Here is a 24024-nt window from a genome sequence, read left to right as displayed (position 1 = left end):
GAGCGGCTAGGCCCATGAGCCATGGCCACTGAGCCTGCGTGTCCGGAGCCTGTGCTCTGCAACGGGAGAGGCCACAACAGTGAGAGGCCCGCGTACCGCAAAAAAAAAAAAAAAAAAAAAAAAAAAAAGAAAAGAAAAGAAAGTGAAATTCTGTTTTAAAACCCTAAAGAAGAAATTATATAAGTATCTTCTTCCAGTTGTTCTAATATTTAAGTTTCCTGAGCCGTTAGGAAGTTCTTCCTTGTATCTTATCTAAATATAGAACTCTTTGTTGTAGTTCAGAGTCATCTATTAAAATCAAGGACAGTTGGTCATGATGTCAGTTTCACATTAATTAATGAATGCTTAATATAAAGTCATTTTGAAGTGGTTCAAGCTGCACTGTTAAGGGGATGGATTTAAAACTTGTTCAGTGTCTTTTCCAGATTTCCATGAGAAAAAAATTAACTTTTCAGAGTTGCTATCCTTCTTTATTAGCCCAGTCAGATTAAAGATGACATTCAGCCTAGTTGTCTTCAGACTTTCAGAAGCAGTTTTTCTTAGATGGGATCAGTAATTTCTTTAGGCCCAAGTGCCATTAGAAAGCTTAACCAATGACAGCCAAGAGTGGGGAGGAAAAAGAGAATAAGGTGAGGGGAAAAGAAGCAGGCTGTCAGTGGAAGAAAGAAGAGGGGAAGATCGAGGAAAGATGGGAAAAGAAATGGGGAGTGAATGAAGTAGACTAAGGTTGATGGTGCTAGGGTGTCACCAGCAGTTCTATCAGGTGCCACATGGGGCATCCCGCATCCTGGGCCAGAAAGCGAGCCGACTGAAAATGGGAATTAAATTAACTTTAGGGCCTGCTTGGGTCTCTTGCTACTGTCTTTGTTGCCTGACGTTCAGACTGGTGCTCGTCAGACACTGTAGCATCCACATTTGAAGCAGTATGTTGGTCATTATCTACCTGTTAAGGACTCTGGCAGAAAATTGTGAGGGATTTCAAAGCAGCATAAAAACCAGTGAACCTAGTTCTTAGACTCCTTAGTTGAACAATGTCACAGAAACCAATAAAGGAATAACACCTTGTCTGTCTCCTGAAGTGACTCTCAAACTTTTCTGCCCAAGTACTTCTGTCTGTAGAGGTGATATGAAATGGGGACCTCTGAGACTAATAATAATATGATCCTGAAGTTTCTTTGAAGTCTTTTTATCTTGCAGATCCATGCAAGGTTTACATTCTGTTCCATAATGGGTCTGTGTTTCTTTTAATAATAAAACAACATCCTACCATCTCCCGCACATACAAAAATCTTTGATACTCAGGAGGGTGCACTGTGCTTATGGTAGCATCAGAGATCCCCCTCCCCCAGCCGCCTGCGTGCGCACACGTGCGCGCGCACACACACACACACACTCTCTCTCTCTCTCTCTCTCTCTCTCTCTCTCTCTCTCCCTCCCTCCCTCTCTCCCTCTCTCCCTCTCTCTCTCCCCCCTCCCTCTCCCTCCCCCTCCCCTCCCCTCCCCTCCCCTCCCCTCTCCTCTCCTCTTTCTGACACATTTCACACCCAGCGCACCTTTAGGGGAATTTGAAAGTTCCCTTTATAAATTATATTAGTCACTGATTACATTGCATAGATTTACCACAATAACCCTTTGCTCAATTCTGACAGCAAACCTTTGTGAGCAGAGACTTGGAGTGTGGTTCTAGTCTACAGCTCCTCAGGGCATGTTCTTAGACCCTATAAAACCATCTGATCTTCACAGCTTTCTCTGAACTGACTGGGTCAGTCATTCCTCTTTTCCCTGAACACACAAATATAGTATTCTTTCTCCTCCAAAGTCATTCTGCCCAAGTAAGTTCTCCGTAAGGATGCTTGGAAATTTTAAATAATTCACGTACAATGTTAAACACAGTTCCTTACATATGGTAAACAGTCAACGATGTTAGCTACTGCTTTGTTTTTGCAACTATCATTATTACAATATGTGCCTACTAGCAACCCTCAGACACGGAAAGTGAGACTTGGAGGTTGCATATTCAAAACAGATGGCTGATCAATAATTTGGGGTCTTGAGTTGTGAACATGTAACACCTTTCTAAAACTAAGGAGTATATGCTGCTTGCTTTATGATTAAAGAAAATGGCATAACTTAAATTTTTGAGCAAGATATTTAAAAATAAAGCCATTAACTCTGAAAACTGATTTTAGTTTCACCTTATTTAGCAATGTGGTGAGTACATAGTGTTCTGTGGAGGAATAGTGCCTAGCAGGGGACCTAGTTTGTACTGCTTATACGTGTTTGAATGAATCTTGATAGGTTGAGACCTCATTATAGAGACCTGAATATATATACATGCCTGGTTAAGCAAGACATTTGAATGTTATTTAATGTTCAGTGAGAAGCCATTTCAGAATTTTGAACAGGGAAGTGATGTAATCCATTGCCTGCCTTAGACTGGAAGGAAATGTGCAAAAGGTTATATTTGATGACAGGGCTATGGTAAATTTCTTCTCCTTTTCTGAAGTTTCTAAGAACACACATCCTTTTTAAAGTTTCTGGAGCACACTTCCAAAGGTGATGGTGGCTCTCTATGGGGAGCTTGGGAATGGGGGTGGGGGCAGTGTATTTGAATCTGGGAGGGGTAACATAAGTACTTTGAATGAGAGCCCCCAAGGAATTGTCCTTCAAGAAAATCACTGTTTTAGGGAATCCTTAAGTATCAGAATCGTAGATTATAGAGCTAAATTTAACCTAGAGGTCCTCAGATCTCACCCTCGTGTTATGGATGAGATCAAGTGAATTCCTTAAGGCTCTTAACCCAGGACTTCTGATTCCTAGTCCACTGCTGTCTCTAATATATGATACATTAAAGTTTTAGAGGATTGCTTCTCGGCCTCTTGGCTAAGATCAAGTGTAAAGTTGTAGAGGAAACTATAGGCAAACAGACTCTTAGGGAGGACTGGCCTATATAGCTTCATCTTTCCTGCTCCAACAAGCCTGAATGTTTTCATGCCATCTTGCTATACATTTAAAATTGTACCACTTAGATATTCGTGTAGGTTAATAAGTATAAGAATGAAAATAAAAATCTCACCATCCCAGAGGCAAAGCACTAAAACATTTTGTTACATTTTCCCACCAGTCTTTTAAAAATATATGTACTTTTAAAATTAAGATTCTATTGTTTTATAGCTTGTTTTTTTAAAATTTAATATATCCAGACATTTAGTTATATACCTAAACCTTGTGTGAATACATCATTTAAAATGCTTATGTAGTAATATTTCATTGAATTCATGTGTCAAAACATGTATAATTAAACCTCTATTGTTAGATAGTAAGACAGTTCTCAGTTTTTCAAGCAAGCTGCTATTTTATGAATGCAGATGGCTCTCGGAGGAAGCCTTTTGGTCATTCACACAATAATATGAGTCAGTTAAATATCTATGTTTTCTTTTTACCACCTAGCTGAGAGCAGCTAAGTTAGAGAATGGAGGTTGTGATTTGGCATGTAGCACAATAAGGGGAGGAAAGATGGGTAGGAGCTGGTGTGAAGGGTATAGTTGTACATAGGCCTTGTGAAGCCCAGAATACAGTAGGTGCAGAGATAAGGAAGGAGGTTGCTGAAGTGGAGTAATTTCAGTATTTTGCATAGAAATGGCTCTTTTTTTCTTTTTCTTATCCATATGACCTTTGCTTCAAGACTTAAAACTCGAACTGTGTTATGAGTTTTTTTGGTTCTCCAACACAGTAGATTCACTAAGTATTGGTTAAAAGGCTGGGGTGCCTGAGCACCACTTCCACTTATTATTGTCCAAGTTCCAACCTAACTACTTAAAACCTTTTCAACATGATTGTTGTGAGTTTTGGGCTACCTGCAGACAAATAGTAAGTGTGTTTTGTCAGTTTAATGGAAATGAAAGGGCAGATATATTCAGGCTTAGTGACTAATTGAATGTCATTAGGAAAGGACAAGAAGACATCAAACATGACTTAAGAGCTAAAAGCCTCAAAAATGGTGAAATGAGGAGTTATTGCTGATTTGTGAAGAAAACTGAAGGATGACACCTGAAAACTCGTATTACATTTCAGGAACTTGTGCTGGTGAGAGATAGGGATAACACAGATAAAACTGTAATTTGGAGATATTCTAAAAGCCCTCATCTTAGCCAGTAGTTTCAGTTGTGGCTTAAAACACCATATCTATCTGTACTTCTGAATAATAAAATGGGTAAATTTGCATTTCGCATCCTCCTTCTTTAGTTGAAAACAATTGATTACGTAGGAGAGGGATCAAACTATAAACTAAGTCCTAGTTCTGCTTCTGATTTACTATATGACATTGGACAAGACATTTCACCTCTCTGGTTTCTAGTCTGTAACTCAAAAGATAATTAATACTGGTTTAGATAATTTTTGAAGTTCCTTCTGAAACCTAGAGTCTTTATTTCTAAAACAAAAAATGACCCCTGAGATAGGGTTGGCTGTACATTCTCAAATTTGAAAAATTAATCAAAATGTTCATCTAGTAGATTCATGTAACTTTTAAGTATAGCATCTTGAAGGTGTCCCTCTATCAAGTAAAGAACAAATGTCTCAGTTTAATATATGACTGCATAAAAAAATGCAACCACAGTAGGTGACCAAAAGGATAAGTAACTTTCAGGAATTTTGAAAACCCAGTAGTATTTAGTATGTGCTCTCTCAGCATTAAAAAGGTCACCTTGCTAATACATGTTAATTTTGAGAGCTTAATTGACCTTTGGAATGTTAATATCAACCTTTTTTGGTGTGTTTAGAGGTTGGAGCAATCACGGAAGAAACTGAAGCCTGTGACTGGTGGAGTTTGGGTGCTGTCCTCTTTGAGCTTCTCACTGGCAAGGTAAGCAGCGACCTGGAGGTTTATTAAGTTTATCCAGATGCTACCTTGATTTCAAATTGAGACTATTTAGCCTTTGCCTTTAGTTTTTAGGTCAGGGACTAAGAAAACCTTGATACCAAAAAGGGGGGGGGGTAGAAAAATGCATGTTTATCAAGATTCCAGATTTTTTAAAAAGTTGAATTTTATTACATTGAATAAATTGATGGTAAAATTCTGTTATGTCACACTGTTAGTCCATAGCGAGATATAAGACTACACACTCTCTCTTCTTTTTCTATGAGTCAGTTTCAACAGAGTTAAATCTGTAAGGTTCATGTAAGGATTTAAATTCTCTGTATGTTTTAAATACCTGTCTGAAACCAGGAGGGAATTATCATTTTAGAAAATTCATGTAGATATTAAAGGTAATATTATCTTTTTTCTCAATACTGTAATTTTTCCTGTCCGTTCTGGCTTAACGGAGAGTTATTGATCAGAGAGAATTTATACTCTCTCTGATCAATAACTTTTAAGTAAGATATTTGAGGTTAATAGTTAATAGATTTTAATTGAGTATTGTGCAGATTGCCTCCTGGGATGAAAACAGAGGAAATGAACAGTCATACTTTTGTAAGTAGTCATCTACCTTAAATATGTAGTTAATACTGAGCGCCTACCATGGTTGTGGAATACACAAGTCACCTGTACGTACATTTAAACCATAAAGTGCTATACATATATAAAGCATTATTATTAACAACTTTTCAACTTTGAAGGTTTTTAAGAACACTAAAAAATTTGAGATATCAAGTCCCATTTTAGTTTTTGGGTATAATGGAAGTTTTTCTATTATGAGCCACTCTCTTTATAACTAAGGGAAAAGGGTGAGTGGCCTAAGCTTATGATGCGATTTTGATGACTGCCTGTATTTCAGTTAGAGTTCTGTGGGCTCATAGCCCTTGTCCTAAACTGCTTAGAGGGTACTGTGGTGATTACTGCACCTCCAGTTAAGGTGGTTGTTGAGCTTTCTGTATTTGCTGTCCATAAACCCTGTGACGGAACAGAATATGATATTGTTTGGGGTAAGAAGTGTACCTGATTGATTGTTTCAGACTCTGGTTGAGTGCCATCCAGCAGGAATAAATACTCACACTACTTTGAACATGCCAGAATGTGTCTCTGAAGAGGCTCGCTCACTCATTCAACAGGTAATTTAATTGACCTATTGGCCAAGTATATCAACCATGCAAATTAGCAGAGCCCACAGCTCCAAAACCTTAAAGAAATTAGTTTCAGACAAGGAGGACCCTTTACTAATTACAAATTCAGAACTAGTACTGTATATCTTTAGGCTTCTACTATTATCTGAGTATTGGTGATGTCAGAGAGAATAGGTAAAGCTTGTTGGTATTATTTATTTATTTATTTATTTTAAATCCAGGCTAATGTTTAGTCAATTCCATATGTCTGTGTAGGTGTGAGATGTAAGTATTGCTTTCAGCTGGTCTGGAGCTGCTCTATTACATTTTGTAACCATATGTGAATGGCTATGTTCTTTTCTTTTTTTTTTTTTTAAACTTTTTAAAGAGTTCATTCCTTAGAGCTAGTCTCGAGATAGTATATGGCGAATGGCTATATTTATAAACGTAGGAATGGGCTACTTAGGAGAGAAGTGGTAGAAAATCTTGCCAAGTTAGATCACTTGTAGATCCATTCATGAAACTTGAATATTGGTGTCAGTTGGTGTATTTCTGGTGGCTTTGAAGAAAGAGACTATTGATAATTAAAGTTCAGTATCCCAGAGGTAGGCTTGGAACTCTAGTGAGCTCCTTAAATTGATTCGCCATGTGTAAAATGCTCACCTGGTTTTGAAGAGCAAGTTTTGATGAGTACACTGAGGGTTGTTAGCATTGAGGTGTGATAGGCTCACAGCAAATCAGCAAGAATTGTCAGGACTGTGATCTCCTATGCTTTTGGGAAAATATCAAGGGAAAAGTTATTTGAAAAAGATGAAGAACTAAAATTTTTGTTTAATGAAACATGAATTATTTTTTAAATCAGGGAAAACAAAATTTGTAAAAAAAAAAAGAAAGAGAAAAGGGGAGGGGAGAAAATATTAAGAAGAGTATTACCTAGTATTCTCTTGAGCAGTGATTTTTGTTCCATTCAACGAATATATGTATGGCATAGTGTCATAAGCTACAAACTTGAGATTCACAAATAATTATATCACAGATGGATTTAATAAAGGCTATGAGAGAGGTTTAAAAAAATACTTTGGCGAATCAGGATAAAGAGGTAATAATTGTTGCAGTGGTGGTATTAGGAAAGTTTTTGTGTAGTGAGTGTTATTTTTGCGGAGGCTTAGCCAGAATTTTGGCTTGCAAGCTTGGATGTGGGAGAATAACTGGGTGGAATGAAAAGCTTGAACAAAGGCAAGGAAGGAGTCAGAAAGACTCAATTTGGGAAATCAAAAGTTTGGTTTATCTAGAGTACAAGGATGAATATAGGGATGAGTAATAGTAAGTAGATGAGAATGGAAAGAGAAGTTGGGGCTCTCTTATCATGAACACCAGGGGAGAATGATAGTATTTAATTCAGTAAAAAATTGAGATTTGGAGTTTTTGTGCACAAGAGTGAAAGGATCAGAGTCGTGCTTCAGGAAGATTAATTTGCCCAGACTCTGTAAAATCTGAAGAAACATAATCAGGTTGGAAATAGTGAGATGAGAGTACCCTGAGCACTTTGTAAAAGGATTAAGAGGTAGTGCAAAGATACATAAAACATTTCATTCTAATGGGCAAAAAGGACAGCTCCTCATTTGATTTCATATCCTTTGTTGTGGCACAGCAAGGTAAATTCAAAGTATTTTTTTGGCTATTAATTTAAGGAAGGCTAGCAACTGCTATTTTTTGTTTCTCTTTCTTAAAGAAGTAGTCATTATTATATAATATTGAGAATAGAATTCCCCACATTAATTAATAAAGGTCTGTTACTCCTGTCTATCAGAATTTATGTTGTAAAGGGGTCTGAGCTTAAGATATGTTAAGTTCCCAAATACAGATATGTATAGCTTATATAGTTAAAGCAGCATTCTGTCATTGGCCTGCCTAAGGAAACTACCACTCATGTTGAGGAAACATCATCAGGAAAGGGAAAAGGGGTCTCTTGGCATGATTAGCAATTTGTCATTTTGACTTTCCTCTTCCACTACCTCATGGTTCATAAAGGTTACTTTAAAAAATCACAAAATGATTTATGTGGAAAGAATTATTCCACTTTGAGGAGATTTTCCCCTTTGGTCTTTTCAGCTCCTTGCTTTCTTCCTAGATTTCATAATTCCCTGTACCCATGGTTTAGTCATCTCAGTCCAAGTGAATTGTGCTAAAGTAAACATAGTTACATTTTAAATGCGGTTTTAAAAAAAGATATTTACAGATCCTCAGCATGGATGTTGGTACTTCCCAGTGTACTTTTAGTTCTTTATGACACAATTGCTTTGTCAGTTGAAAGATATTATATGAGGAAAAAGACCTTCAAAACAAATTTCTGTGCCTCCAGTGCTCAGCTTTATTGCCTATTCTTTAGGAGAAAGGAGGTTGGCAGTGACTGTCTTGGTTTTGCCACTGACTGACACATTCTTTTAGCAATAGAATCTTTGTGTGATCTGTCAGAAGGCCTGGGAGAGTATTTAAAATGGCAGAATAAGCAAGACAGTCATGGGTAAACAATTATACTTTTGCCTGTAGATTTACACTTGCAAAATTATAGAAGAGTCCATGAACTAAGGTAAATTGACTTTAGTAAAAGTCAAAATATGAACTTTTATTGGAATTTCATAATGAGGTCATGTTTTGGAAAGAATGGGGACAGGAAAGCCAATTTTAACAAGAAAGGAAGAACTTACGTGTTTATATGTTTCCTGAAATATTAAAAAACATGCTATAGTTATAGTTAATTCTTACTAATGTTTGATATTTTAGATTTATATTCAGATGTTTAATGCCTTCCACATTTCAATCAGTGGACATGACTTGTCTGATTTTGAAAATGGATTTGATACGTTTAGGATATGCTTATGCTGTTTGTTTTATAATAGCAGCTTTTCTCTTAAGACAGTTTAGCAACTTCTAATATAAAAATTCTTTGAGCAGTTCACTTTAATAAAAAGTAGTCATTTTGAATGCTAGATACAGTAATTTCAAGTGAAAAGACTGTGAGTACAGTCTTTTGAAGTATATGCTTCACTCCCCTTGTGGATTTGGTGATAGCAAAGTGAAGTAATAGATTCTTGGCATTTGCAGATCACGCACTCTTAAAGCAGTGTAATGTTGTGATTAACAACAGGGATTCTGGAGACTGAGTACCTGAATTCAGATCATCTCCTTGCTACCTACTACCTATATGATCTTAAACAAGTTATTTAATTTCTCTGAGTCTCTGTTTTCTCATCTATAAAACAGAGATATTTATAGTAACTATTCATAGAGTTGTTGTGAGTTCAGTGAATTAACCTGTGTTAAGCAATTAGAATAATGCCTGGCACACAGTAAGCGTCACATAAATGTTTTGTATTATTATGGTTGATAGGGCAGCATTGAAAGCTCACAACATGTAGTAATTTATAATTTGATGAAGCATATAGTTGAATTATAGTATAGGGCTGCTAACATGAGAGTGACACAACTGCTGGTGATACAGGTTGAAAAGGTCTAAAAAGTAGTGGATTGGCACGTAATAGGAAATCAACTGATGCTTTTATATAAATGATTAATTATTAGTGAATAATAGAAATTTAGAAATAAAGGAAAAAGGAGAAATAAAAGTTTAGGTTTGATTTGAATAGTGGGATTTCCTATAGGTATAGAACCATTAATGTAATCATCCACATATTTCAGTTGCAGTTGACTAAATTCTGTGGAAAAAATTGTATGCTATAGGAATATTCTCAAATTTGAATGGCTGTAGCCATATGAGAAAGTTGGAAAATTCTCTTCAAAAAAGGAAATTATAAAGTTGGACAGAATTGGCAAAAATAACCATCTTTGTGCTCTGGAAATTGATCAGAGGGATGCAACAATCTGGAAAGTACTTATGCTTGAAAAATAGCTGAACTTTGGGAAAGAATTGTGGGACTCTGTGGCATTCTTGCCTGGGGCTACTTGCATTCTCTCTTCCCTGCTTGGCCAGGTGTGAAGGTTCTCCCAGGTTGAGGTAGGCCATGAAGACCAGCACTGAGGCTGTATGCATGTGCAGGGAAAGATCTCAGTGGAAAGTAAAAACAAGGACAGACTTGAAAGTGGCCTAAATTTTGAATGTGTTCTCCTGCCCACTGGCATAGGATGGAAGCTTTAGTAGCTAAGGTATTTGAATGCAACCCCTTTTCAGTCACTGGTTGACCACTAAGCTGTGCAGACACAGTGGTGACCCTTAGGAAACCAAGCTTAAGAAAGGAAAACTTAAAACTTTTTTCTTAAAAAAGAAAAAAAAATGAGAAAAGATATCAACTTCTGCTTGTTACAGTGGGGTGGGGGAAGCAGATTTACAGATCTAGCTGAACAAGTTATCAAAGAATAAACCAACCAACAGCAATTGATAACAGCCTTCTTGAGAAAAAAATAAGACTCCAGAGTCACTAAAATATATTATCTAAAATGTCTCATTTTCAGCAAAATATTGTAAGATATCCACAGAAACAAGATAGTATGATCCATAGGCAGGGAAAAAAACAGTCAATAGAAATTACTCTGAGTGTCCCCAGAATTTGGGGTTTAATGAAGACGTCAAAGCAGTTATTATAAATATGTTCAAAGAATTAAAGGAAATCATGTATAAAGAATTAAAGGAAAATAAAACAATAATGAATCAACAAATAGAGATTCTCAATAAGGAGATAGAAATTATATTAAAAGGAAAAAAAGAACCAAATAGAAATTCTCAAGTTGAAAAGTACAATAATTGAAGTGAAGAAGTAAGTAGGGGAAAAAAAATTCACTGGAGCATCTCAACATGATAGTAAATTATCCAATCTGAAAAACAGATTTAAAAATTTGAAGAAAAATGAACAGGGATAAAGAGACCTGTAAAATGATATTAAGTATACCAATATACATATAATGGGAGTTCCAAAAAGAGGACATAGGGAAAGGGGCGGCAAAAAATGTTTAAGAAACAATGGCTGAAAATCCTAAATTTGATGAAGAACATTGAGATGCATCCAAGAAGCTTAGTGGACCTTATGTGGACGAATACAAAGAGATCCACATAGAGATATTGTAGTCCAGTTGTTGAAAGACAAAAACAAAGAGGAAAAGGAGCCAAAGAAAAACAACTCATTGTATCCAAGGGAACATTGTGATGTCTGGCTTCTCATCAAAAACAATGGAAGAGAGGTAGGAGAAGATGGCGGAAGAGTAAGACGCGGAGATCACCTTCCTCCCCACAAGTACATCAGAAGTACATCTACACATGGAACTGCTCCTATAGAACACCTACTGAACGCTGGCATAAGACCTCAGACCTCCCAAAAGGCAAGAAACTCCCCACGTACCTGGGTAGGGCAAAAGAAAAAAGAAAAAACAGAGACAAAAGAATAGGGATGGGACCTGCACCTCTGGGAGGGAGCCGTGAAGGAGGAAAGGTTTCCACACACTAGGAAGGCCCTTTGCTGGCGGAGACTGCGGGTGGCAGAGCGGGGAAGCTTCGGAGCCACGGAGGAGAGTGCATCAACAGGGGTGCGGAGGGCAGAGCGGCGAGATTCCCGCACAGAGAATCGGTGCCACCAGCACTCACCAGCCCGAGAGGCTTGTCTGCTCACCCACCGGGGTGGGCGGAGCTGGGAGCTGAGGCTTGGGCTTCGGAGGTCAGAGCCCAGGGAGAGGACTAGGGTTGGCTGCGTGAACACAGCCTGAAGGGGGCTAGTGCACCACAGCTGGCCGGGATGGAGTCCGGGAAAAAGTCTGAAGCTGCCGGAGAGGCCGGAGAGTTTTTCTTCCCTCTTTATTTCCTGGTGCGAGAGGAGGGGGGATTAAGAGCGCTGCTTAAAGGAGCTCCAGAGGCAGGCGCGAGCCGTGGCTATCAACGCGGACCCCAGAGACAGGCCTGGGATGCTAAGGCTGCTACTGCCGCCACCATGAAGCCTGTGTGCGCGCACAGGTCACTCTCCACACCTCCCCTCCCGGGAACCTGTGCAGCCCGCCACTGCCAGGGTCCCGTGATCCAGGGACAACTTCCCTGGGAAAATGCACGGCGTGCCTCAGTCTGGTGCAATGTCATGCTGGCCTCTGCTGCCGCAGGCTCGCCCCGCATCCATACCCGTCCCTCCTTGGCCCGAGTGAGCCAGAGCCCCTGAATCAGCTGCTCCTTTAACCCTGTCCTGTCTGAGCAAAGAACAGACGCCCTCAGGCGACCTATACGCAGAGGCGGGGCCAAATCCAAATCCGAACCCCAGGAGCTGTGTGAACAAAGAAGAGAAAGGGAAATCTCTCCCAGCAGCCTCAGAAGCAGAGGATGAAAGGCCCACAATCAACTTGATGTACCCTGCATCTGTGGAATCCTGAATAGACAACAAATCATCCCAAATTGAGGAGGTGGACTTTGGGAGCAAGATATATTATTTTTTCCCCTTTTCCTCTTTTTGTGAGTGTGTATGTGTATGCTTCTGTGTGAGATTTTGTGTGTATAGCTTTGCTTTCACCATTTGTCCTAGGATTCTGTCCGTCCGTTCTTTTTTCTTTAAAAAATTTTTTTCATAATAATTATTTTTATTTTAATAACTTTATTTTATCTTTATTTGATTTGATTTTATCCTCTTTCTTTCTTTCTTTCTTCTTTCCTTCCTTCCTTCCTTCCTTTCTTCCTTCCTTCCTTCCTTTCTTTCTTTCCTTTCTTTTCTTTCTTTTCTTTCTTCTTTCTTTTCTTCCAAGCTCTGTGGATGAAAGGCTCTTGGTGCTCCAGCCAGGAGTCAGTGCTGTGCCTCTGAGGTGGGACAGGAAACTTCAGGACACTGGTCCACAAGAGACCTCCCAGCTCCACGTAATATCAAACGGTGAAAATTTCCCAGAGATCTCCACCTCAACACCAAGACCTAGCTTCAGTCAACGACCAGCAAGCTACAGTGCTGGACACCCTATGCCAAACAACTACGAAGACAGGAACACAGCCCCATCCATTAGCAGACAGGCTGCATAAAATCATAATAAGGCCACAGACACCCCAAAACACATCACCAGACGTGGACCTGCCCATGAGAAAGACAAGATCCAGCCTTACCCACCAGAACACAGACACTAGTCCCCTCCACCAGGAAGCCTACACAACCCACTGAACCAACCTTAGCCACTGGGGATAGACACCAAAAACAACGGGAACTACGAACCTGCAGCTTGTGAAAAGGAGACCCCAAACACAGTAAGATAAGCAAAATGAAAAGAGAGAACACACAGCAGATGAAGGAGCGAGGTAAAAACCCACCGGACCTAACAAATGAAGAGGAAACAGGCAGTCTACCTGAAAAAGAATTCAGAATAATGATAGTAAAGATGACCCAAAATCTTGGAAATAGAATAGAGAAAATGCAAGACACATTTAACAAGGACATAGAAGAACTAAAGAGGGAACAAGCAATGATGAACAACACAATAAATGAAATTAAAAATACTCTAGAAGGGATCAGTAGCAGAATAACTGAGGCAGAAGAATGGATAAGTGACCTGGAAGATAAAATAGTGGAAATAACTACTGCAGAGCAGAACAAAGATAAAAGAATGAAAAGAACTGAGGACAGTCTCAGAGACCTCTGAGACAACATTAAACGCACCAACATTTGAATTATAGGGGTCCCAGAAGAAGAAGAGAAAAAGAAAGGGACTGAGAAAATAGTTGAAGAGATTATAGTTGAAAACTTCCCTAATATGGGAAAGGAAATAGTTAATCAAGTCCAGGAAGCACAGAGAGTCCCATACAGGATAAATCCAAGGAGAAACATGCCAAGACACATATTAATCGAACTATCAAAAATTAAATACAAAGAAAGCATATTAAATGCAGGAAGGGAAAACAACAAATAACGCACAAGGGAATCCCCATAAGGTTAACAGCTGATCTTTCAGTAGAAACTGCAAGCCAGAAGGGAGTGGCAGGACATGTTTAAAGTGATGAAGGAGAAAAACCTACAACGAAGATTACTCTTCCCAGCAAGGATCTCATTCAGATTTGATGGAGAAATTAAAACCTTTACAGACAAGCAAAAGCTGAGAGAGTTCAGCACCACCAAACCAGCTTTACAACAAATGCTAAAGGAACTTCTCTAGGCAAGAAACACAAGAGAAGGAAAAGACCTACAATAACAAACCCAAGATAATTAAGAAAATGGGAATAGGAACATACATATCGATAATTACCTTAAATGTAAATGGATTAAATGCTTCCACCAAAAGACACAGACTGGCTGAATAGATACAAAACAAGACCCGTGTATATGCTGTCTACAGGAGACCCACTTGAGACCTAGGGACACATACAAACTGAAAGTGAGGGGATAGAAAAAGTTATTACATGCAAATGGAAATGAAGAGAAAGCTGGAGTAGCAGTTCTCATATCAGACAAACTAGACTTTAAAATAAAGACTATTACAAGAGACAAAGAAGGACACTACATAATGATCAAGGGATTGATCCAAGAAGAAGATATAACAGTTGTAAATATTTATGCACCCAACATAGGAGCACCTCAATACATAAGGCAAATACTAACAACCGTAACAGGGGAAATCGACAGTAACACAATCATAGAAGGGGACTTTAACACCCCACCTTCACCAATGGACTCATCATCCAAAATGAAAATAAATAAGGGAACACAAGCTTTAAATGATACATTAAACAAGATGGACTTACTGATATTTATAGGACATTCCATCCAAAAACAACAGAATACACATTTTTCTCAAGTGCTCATGGAACATTCTCCAGGATAGATATCTTGGATCACAAGTCAAGCCTTGGTAAATTTAAGAAAATTGAAATCATATCATGTATCTTTTCTGACCACAGTGCTATGAGGCTAGATATCAATTACCGGAAAAGATCTGTAAAAAATACAAACACATGGAGGCTAAACAATACACTACTTAATAATCAAGAGATCACTGAAGAAATCAAAGAGGAAATCAAAAAATACCTAGAAACAAATGACAATGAAAACACGATGACCCAGAACCTATGGGATGCAGCAAAAGCAGTTCTAAGAGGGAAGTTTATAGCAATACAATCCTACCTTAAGAAACAGGAAACATCTCGAATAAACAACCTAACCTTGCACCTAAAGCAGTTAGAGAAAGAAGAACAAAAAACCCCCAAAGTTAGCAGAAAGAAAGAAGTCATCAAGATCAGATCAGAAATAAATGAAAAAGAAATGAAGGAAATGATAGCAAAGATCAAAAAAACTAAAAGCTGTTCTTTGAGAAGATAAATAAAATTGATAAACCATTAGCCAGACTCATCAAGAAAAAAAGGAAGAAGACTCAAATCAATAGAATTAGAAATGAAAAAGGAGAAGTAACAACTGACACTGCAGAAATAGAGATATAGAGATATACCTTGTTCTTGGATTGGAAGAATCAACATTGTGAAAATGACTCTACTACCCAAAGCAATCTACAGATTCAGTGCAATCCATTTCAAACTACCACTGCCATTTTTCACAGAACTAGAACAAAAAATTTCACAATTTGTATGGAAACACAAAAGACCCTGAATAGCCAAAGCAATCTTGAGAATGAAAAATGGAGCTGGAGGAATCAGGCTCCTGGCCTTCAGACTATACTACAAAGCTACAGTAATCAAGACAGTATGGTACTGGCACAAAAACAGAAATATAGATCAATGGAACAGGATAGAAAGCCCAGAGGTAAACCCATGCACATATGGTCACCTTATCTTTGATAAAGGAGGGAAGAATATACAATGGAGAAAAGACAGCCTCTTCAATAAGTGGTGCTGGGAAAACTGGACAGCTACATGGAAAAGTATGAAATTAGAACACTCCCTAACACCATACACAAGAATAAACTCAAAATGGATTAAAGACCTAAATGTAAGGCCAGACACTGTCAAACTCTTAGAGGAAAACATAGGCGGAACACTCTATGACATAAATCACAGCAGGATCCTTTTTGACCCACCTCCTAGAGAAATGGAAATAAAAACAAAAATAAACAAATGAGACCTAATGAAACTTCAAAGCTTTTGCACAGCAAAGGAAACCATAAACAAGACCAAAAGACAACCCTCAGAATGGGAGAAAATATTTGCACATGAAGAAACTGACAAAGGATTAATCTCCAAAATTTACAAGCAGCTCCATAACAAAAAAACAAACAGCCCAATCCAAAAATGGGCAGAAGACCTAAACAGACATTTCTCCAAAGAAGATATACAGATTGCCAACAAACACATGAAAAAATGCTCAACATCATTAATCATTAGAGAAATGCAAATCAAAACTACAATGAGATATCATCTCACAACGGTCAGAATGGCCATCATCAAAAAATCTACAAACAATAAATCCTGGAGAGGGTGCGGAGGAAAGGGAACCCTCTTGCACTGTTGGTGGGAATGTAAATTGATACAGCCACTGTGGAGAACAGTATGGAGGTTCCTTGAAAACTAAAAGTAGAATTACCATATGACCCAGCAATCCCACTACTGGGCATATATGCTGAGAAATCCATAATTCAAAAAGATCATGTACCAAAATGTTCACTGCAGCTCTATTTACAATAGACAGGACATAGAAGCAACCTAAGTGTCCATCAACAGATGAATGGATAAAGAAGACGTGGCACATATATACAATGGAATATTACTCAGCCATAAAAAGAAATGAAATTGAGTTATTTGTAGTGAGGTGGATGGACCTAGAGTCTGTCATACAGAGTGAAGTAAGTCAGAAAGAGAAAGACAAATACCGTATGCTAACACATATATATGGAATCTAAGGGAAAAAAAAAAAGGTCATGAAGCTCCTAGGGGTAAGATAGGAATAAAGACACAGACCTATTAGAGAATGGACTTGAGGATATGGGTAGGGGGAAGGGTAAGCTGTGACAAAGTGAGAGAGTGGCGTGGACATATATATACTACCAAACGTAAAATAGATAGCTAGTGGGAAGCAGCCACATAGCACAGGGAGAACAGCTCGGTGGTTTGTGACCACGTAGATGGGTGGGATAGGGAGGGTGGGAGGGAGGGAGACGTAAAAGGGAAGAGATATGGGAACATTTGTATATGTATAACTGATTTACTTTGTTATAAAGCAGAAACTGACACACCATTGTAAAGCAATTATACTCCAATAAAGATGTTAAAAAAAAAAAAAGGAAGACAGAGGACAGTGGAGTGACATATTTAAAGTGTTGAAAGGAAGTAACTGTCAGCCAAGATTTCTATATCCAGCAAAATTATCTTTCAAAAATGAAAATGAAATTAAGAAATTTCCAAGTAAAGACAGAGAATTCATTTTTAGCAGAGTTGTCTTACAAGAAATAATACAAGAAGTCCTTCAGCTGCAAGTTACCAGATAGTGACTCAGATTCATAGGAGGAAATGAAAAGTTCTGGAATGATAAATATGAGTTAATAGAAAAGACTTAATATGTTTTTTCTCATTTCTCCGCTCAACTTCTTTCAAAAGACATAAGGTTGTACGAAGCAATACTTGTAACACTGTGCTGGTAGGTTTATAACCTATATGGATGTAACATATAGTATTTAATGACAGTAAAAGACAAAGGAGGACAGAAGGAATGGAACTATAGTGGAGCAAAATTTCTGCATTTCACTGGAATTAATCTGAAGTAGATTGTGATAAATTAAGAAGCATATTATAATCTTGACAGCAACCACTAAAAAAAAATAGTAAAGGAAAATTAATAGAGGAACTGAAATAGTACAGTAAGAAGTATTTGACACAGAAGAAGGCAGTAAAGGGGAATGAAAAAAGACAGTAGAGGTAGAAAACAAGTAGCAAATTAGCAAACGTAAACCTACTGTGTCAATAATTACATTCAGTGTGAATGTCTAAACATGCCAAACAAAAGGCAAAGATTGTTAACTGGATAAGAAAGAGATCCAACTATCTGTGTGCAAGAGACACACTTAAATTAAAAACACAAATAGGTTAAAAGAAAAAGGGTGGGAAAAGATAAATCATGCAAACAGTGACCATAAGAGAGGTGAAGTGGTTTTATTAAATATCAGACAAAATAGATGTGGAGACAAGAGAATTACCAGGGACTAAGATGTTGTATAATGATGAGAGGATCAATACATAGAAAGAGATAATAATTATAAATGTATATGCTCTAATAACAGCTTCAAAACATATGAAGCAAGTCTGATTGAATTGAAATAATAGATAATACAATAATAATAAATGGAGGCTTCAATACCCCATTCTTGATAATTAATAGAAAATCAGCAAGGATATAGAGAAGACTTGAACAACATTATCAAACAACTCTGACATATATAGAAAAATGATTGCAGAATACAGTCTTATCACATGCACATGGAACATTCCCCATGATAGATCATTTGCTATGCCATAAAACAACTTTCAGTATTTAAAAGGATTGAAATTATACAGCATACTCTGGCCATAACAACTTCTTATTAGAAATCATCAACAGAAAGAGATCTGGTGAATCCGTACCAGATATATGGAAATTAAACAACATACTTCTAAATAACCTGAGTCAAAGAAGAAATGCCAAGAGAAACCAGAAATTGTTTTTAATGGAATGAAAACAAACACATGATATATCAAAATTTATAGGATGCAGCTACATCAGTTCTTGGGGAAAATTTATGGCTTTAGACATCTGTATAGGAAAAGAATGGTCTCAAATAAAAATCTCACCTTGTAACTGAGGAAGTTAGAAAAAGAAACTGTAAAAAGCAAAATAAATCCAAAGCAAGCAGAAGAAAGAAAGCAAGCAGAAATCAATGAAAGAGAAAATCTTCATTGGATAGAAGAGAAAAATAAGAGAAAAATTAAATCACAAGTTGGTTCTTTGAAAAGATCAGCAAAATCGGGAAAACTTTAGTGACTTCAAAATGAATATGAGGGCTTCCCTGGTGGCGCAGTGGTTGAGAGTCCACCTGCCGATGCAGGGGACATGGGTTTGTGCCCCGGTCTGGGAAGATCCCACATGCCGCGGAGCGGCTGGGCCCGTGAGCCATGGCCGCTGAGCCTGTGCGTCCAGAGCCTGTGCTCTGCAATGGGAAAGGCCACAACAGTGTGAGGCTCGTGTACCGCAAAAAAAAAAGAAAAAAGAATATGAAAAGGCAAGGGACCTAGAGTATCCAAAACAATTTTGAAAGAGAACAAAGAAGGAGTACTTACACTCCCAATTTCCAGTCAGTATAAAGCTACAGTAACTACTTAATTACTGTGGTATTAGAGCAAAGATAAGCAATATAGATCAATGGAATGGAATTGAGAGTTCAGAAATAAACTCCTACATTTATGGTCAATGGATTTTCCATAAAGGTGCCAAGATAATTCGATGATGAAAAAATAATCTTTTCAACAAATGGTGCTGGGGAGGGAGGAGATATGGGAGCATATGTGTATGTATGGCTGATTCACTTTGTTATAAAAGAGAAACTAGCACACCATTGTAAAGCAATTTTACTCCAATAAGGATGTTAAAAAAAAAATGGTGCTGGGAAAATCAAATATTCACATGCTAAAACCAAAATAAACTAAGACCCTTAATTCATATCATATGCAAAAATTAACTCAAAATAGCTCATAAACCTATATGTGGGAGCTAAAACTGTAAAATCGTAGGAAAAATATTGGAGAAAATCTTCATGACCTTGGGTTAGGAAAAGAATTATTAGGTATGACACCAAAACATGATCCATAAAAGAAAAAAAATGATAAAGTGGGCTTCATTAAAATTAAAAACTTTTGCACTTCAAAAGATACCAGTAAAAGAATGAAAAGACAAGCCACAGACTGGGACAAAATATATGCACATCATGCAACTGATAAAAGATTTGTTTTCAGAATGTGTAAAGAACCTTTTAACTCAGTAAGCAAACAGCTCAGTATAAAAATGGGCAAAGGTTCACCAAGGAGGCTTTATAAATGGCTAAGAAGTACATGAAAAGATGCTCACCATCACTAGTCATTAGGGAATATAAATTAAAACCATAATAAGATACCACTAATACCCACTAGAAGGGCTGTAATAAAAAAGACAGTATCAATTATCGACGAGGGTGTAGAGAAACTGGAATTCTCATACGTTGCTGGCAGGAACGTAAAATGGTACAGATACTTTAGAAAAGTTTGGTAGTTTCTTAAAAAGCTAAACATAAACTTAACACAAGACCCACCAGTCCCACTCCTAGGAATGTCCTTAAGAGAAATACTTAACACAAGACCCACCAGTCCCACTCCTAGGAATGTCCTTAAGAGAAATGAAAATATGTGTCTGCAGGAAGTCATATATACTATTAATTATAGCCGCAACCTGGAAAGTCCATATGTCCATTAACTGGTGAATATATTAACAAGATGTGTTATATCCAAATAGTGGAATGCTGTTCAGAAGTAAAAAGGAACAGACTGTTGATACGTGCTACAACACGGATGAATCTCAAAAACATTATGCTAAGTGAAAGAAGGCAGCTGCAAAAGACAACATATTTTTATGATTTCATTTATTCAGAAAGGGCAAGTTTATAGAGATATAAAACAAATCAGTGGTTGCCTAGGGCTGGAGATGGAAATGTGGATTAACTGCAAACAGGATGAGGAAACTTTTTAGGATGATCAAAATGTTCTAAAACTGGATTGTGGTGAAAGTTGCACAACTCTTTAAATTTACTAAGAATCATTAAGTTGTATACTTACAGCAGATAAATTTTATGCTATATAAATTATCCTTCAGTAAAGCTGTTAAAACAAAAATTTGGGGATACATGAATGTCTTAACACATTCTTTCAGTATGCCCAGGGTCCTCTATAATTGTATATGACCACTTTTATTTTCCCACACTTAACAATCCTATTGTGTGTAACATTTATTAACTTATTTTATACCTGATTCCTATTAGTGAAGAAGTAGAAACACATTTCACTCATTGTATCAAATTGTCCCATGTGAGTCAGCTATTTCAAAGAAAGCAATTCTGGAATATGAATTGGCTTATTCAGACCTTAGGTAAAGTTTAGACCTGGTGCATATATAATTCACTAGGGGTTGAAAGACTTATTGCGCCTCCCAAACTTTCTCATCATGAAAGGAGTAACTGCATCTCTCAGAATTTGGTGCAATATCTAATTAATGTCATAATTATACTTTTGGAGTAGGAAATTGATAGGTGTAACTATCCTATTGTACTATATGAGGATGAGGAACAAAGTGAGTTACTCAAGGTCATATTTCAAATCAGTTGAAAAGTCCCCACCACCACACAGCTAGAGTGGTATCATAGACATAATTCCCTTTCAAGGAAATATAGCCAGTTGGCTGTCAGTCAAGTCCATTTGTTACTGGGGTTGAATTTAGAAGTTCTTTCCTTTCATATATTTTTCTTTTCCTTTGATTCTTTAGTTGGATTCCCACTATTCACTAAATCCTTCTTTTTTAGCTCTTACAGTTCAACCCTGTGGAGCGTCTTGGTGCTGGAGTTGCTGGTGTTGAAGATATCAAATCTCATCCATTTTTTACCCCTGTGGATTGGGCAGAACTAATGAGATGAACATAATGCAGGGTTCTCTGCACACGTTCTGATCTTCTCTATGACAAGCGTCTCCAGCACAGAGGTAGCTCTGCCTTATACTCAGTTATGGGGCACCAAGCATTGGGATGAAGATCTTTAGAGGAAATGGAGAAAGAAAAAGCCTGAGAGAGAACAATTCCTTTACAGTTACTGTCTGGACAAGATATTGGCTACATTTGCAAGGGGCTGTTATGTACAAACCTTTAATTGAGGTGTGATCTTTATTTTATCTGCACTTAGTGTTGCAGGTGAGTTGTAAACCCAACTAAAAGAGGAATGCCCTTCAAGACCTTCCTCTGATATGAAGCTCCAAGTGTAGAATGAAGTGTTACTTGAAAGGAGGACCTTTACATGGCAGCTGACAGTGCTTTCTGCTAACCAGGATTGGTTTAATATGATCAAATTAATATTTGCTGAATAATATACTAAAAGTGCTTCATGAATAATGTCATCTGTGGAGCTTAAAAAGTGAGAAAAAAAGAAAATACACGTCATGTCTGATAGGAAAACTGAACCACAATGCTATATAATTAATGTATGTCGAATATGGTCCCATAGTCATTCTTTCTGAAGTCCACGTGAGAAGAAAACACTTCATGTTGTCAACTGTGTACTTTGTTGGTTGATACTGCTAACAGAAGGGTTCATATGAACACTCTCTCTTTCGCTCTCTCTCTCTTCATCTTTATTTTTTCACTTTCTGCACCCTTTGTCTATTCTCTCATGTTCTGTTCTTCCTACCCCTATTAATACATATGCAACAAAAAAGGGAAGGGAGTATTTATTTCCTCAAATTGTATCAACTTAATAAGAACTAAAGAATCATGTGAAATAAACGTAGTAAAAATTTAAATCTCTCTTTCATTTAATTGTTTAAGTTTTTTTTCTTTTTTTCCAAAGGCCTCTCTTCCTTTCATTTTGGAATGTTAACAATTTCTGCTTCTTATTATGCTTGACTTCATTTTAGTTTTATGCCTTAGTATCCTAAGAACCAAAGGATCTCCTCTAAATGGGATTGAATGGCAATCCTATTTTATAACGTATTGACAGGATTTCCAGATTTGACCTCCAAATCTACTTGACGTTGTGTAGAAAGAACATGAGTATTTATACATCTCCAAACATTTGTATTCGATTTCCTTCTGTCGCTAAGATAGCTCCTGTAGTCATGCATTGTTTACAACAATTTACAGAATTTTAAGTTAATGTCTGTTCTTTAAATTTTATCCAAAGAAGAAAGAATAAGTCACCATTTTCAAGTTAGGAACCACAACATAATGAAAGTTTTCTGTATGTTTTAATTCTTTGTATTTTTGAGATCTGTGTGAGAGCCTATCCCTACTCCAAGAGCATCTGTACAGCTTCCAGCTGCCATTGGCCAGGTCTGCCCATCAAATTAAATGGAAGCAGAAAATGCTTTAGTGACACAAAGGAAATGTGCAAGCATTTTTGCTTTTTCTATTATCCTACTCCCCCATTTTCCTTTTTGGTCCCCTTATAACCTGAAACCCAGCTGAAGTGCTGCAACAACACTGGGATGGGGAGCAGGTCAGCAGGATCATAGCTCAGTCAAGATGACATCACTCCCTGGAACTGGATTTCAACTCACCAGCCCCCTGGCCTCATAACAGGAACTCATGCAGGTGAGACACAAGAATGACTTCCTGTGTAGGACTAGTAGGAAATCTGTAAGTAGTTAGAACTGGCCATTACAGAGCTTCCTTCCAGAACTGCCCTATGACATGAAAGTAGGACTTCACAGCTAAGGTGAAGCTCCCAGCCCTACCACATGATTTGGGTCCCTTGGATTCAAAGGACAGTGTTAACAGATGGTTGCTGTGTTAGTGTGTTGACAGAATTCCACTGCTTCAGTTTCTCTCTCTCTCTCTCTCCCTCTCTCTCTCTCTCTCTCTCTCTCTCTCTGTGTTTGGAATTATGCTTAATGTAAATACATCATTCATAATCATGGTAGACATGAATTATATTAGTAATAAACACACAGGATAAATAGCTTTGGGGTGATGGACCCAAGTCTGTTTTTACTTTTTTTTTTTTTTTTAAAAAAAAGCTTTTCCTTTTTTACAATTAATTAATTAATTTTTGGCTGCACTGGGCAGTTTTCATTGCTGCACGTGGGCTTTCTCTAGTTGAGAGCACAGGCTCAGTAGTTGTGGCGCACGGGCCCAGTTGCTCCACGGCATGTGGGATCTTCCTGGACCAGGGCTCGAACCCATGTCTTCTGCATTGGCAGGTGGACTCTCAACCACTACGCCACCAGGGAGGCCCCTCGTCTATTATTACTTGATGATGTATATTAGAAATATCAAAATCAGAGAAGAACTTACCACTTAGTATTTCTCATTTGATTTTTTACAC

General features: G+C 37.7%; 1 protein-coding gene across 1 annotated transcript in view; it reads left to right on the top strand.

Moving 5' to 3' along the window:
* The window catches only part of RPS6KC1 (ribosomal protein S6 kinase C1), a 219030-nt gene extending 195287 nt beyond the window's left edge, over positions 1-23743 (top strand). Inside the window, exons 13-15 of the mRNA XM_059994920.1 lie at positions 4782-4864; positions 5956-6051; positions 21517-23743. Coding sequence (XP_059850903.1) covers positions 4782-4864; positions 5956-6051; positions 21517-21627 — 290 coding nt within the window. The 3' untranslated portion in view covers positions 21628-23743. The remainder of the gene's footprint in view (positions 1-4781; positions 4865-5955; positions 6052-21516) is intronic.
* The last annotated feature ends 281 nt before the right edge of the window (positions 23744-24024 follow it).

The sequence above is a fragment of the Delphinus delphis genome, chromosome 1, assembly GCF_949987515.2.
Source record: "Delphinus delphis chromosome 1, mDelDel1.2, whole genome shotgun sequence".
Classification (NCBI taxonomy): Eukaryota; Metazoa; Chordata; class Mammalia; order Artiodactyla; family Delphinidae; genus Delphinus; species Delphinus delphis.
Note: the sequence above shows the minus strand (reverse complement) of the source record. Positions and strands in the feature narration are given on the sequence as shown.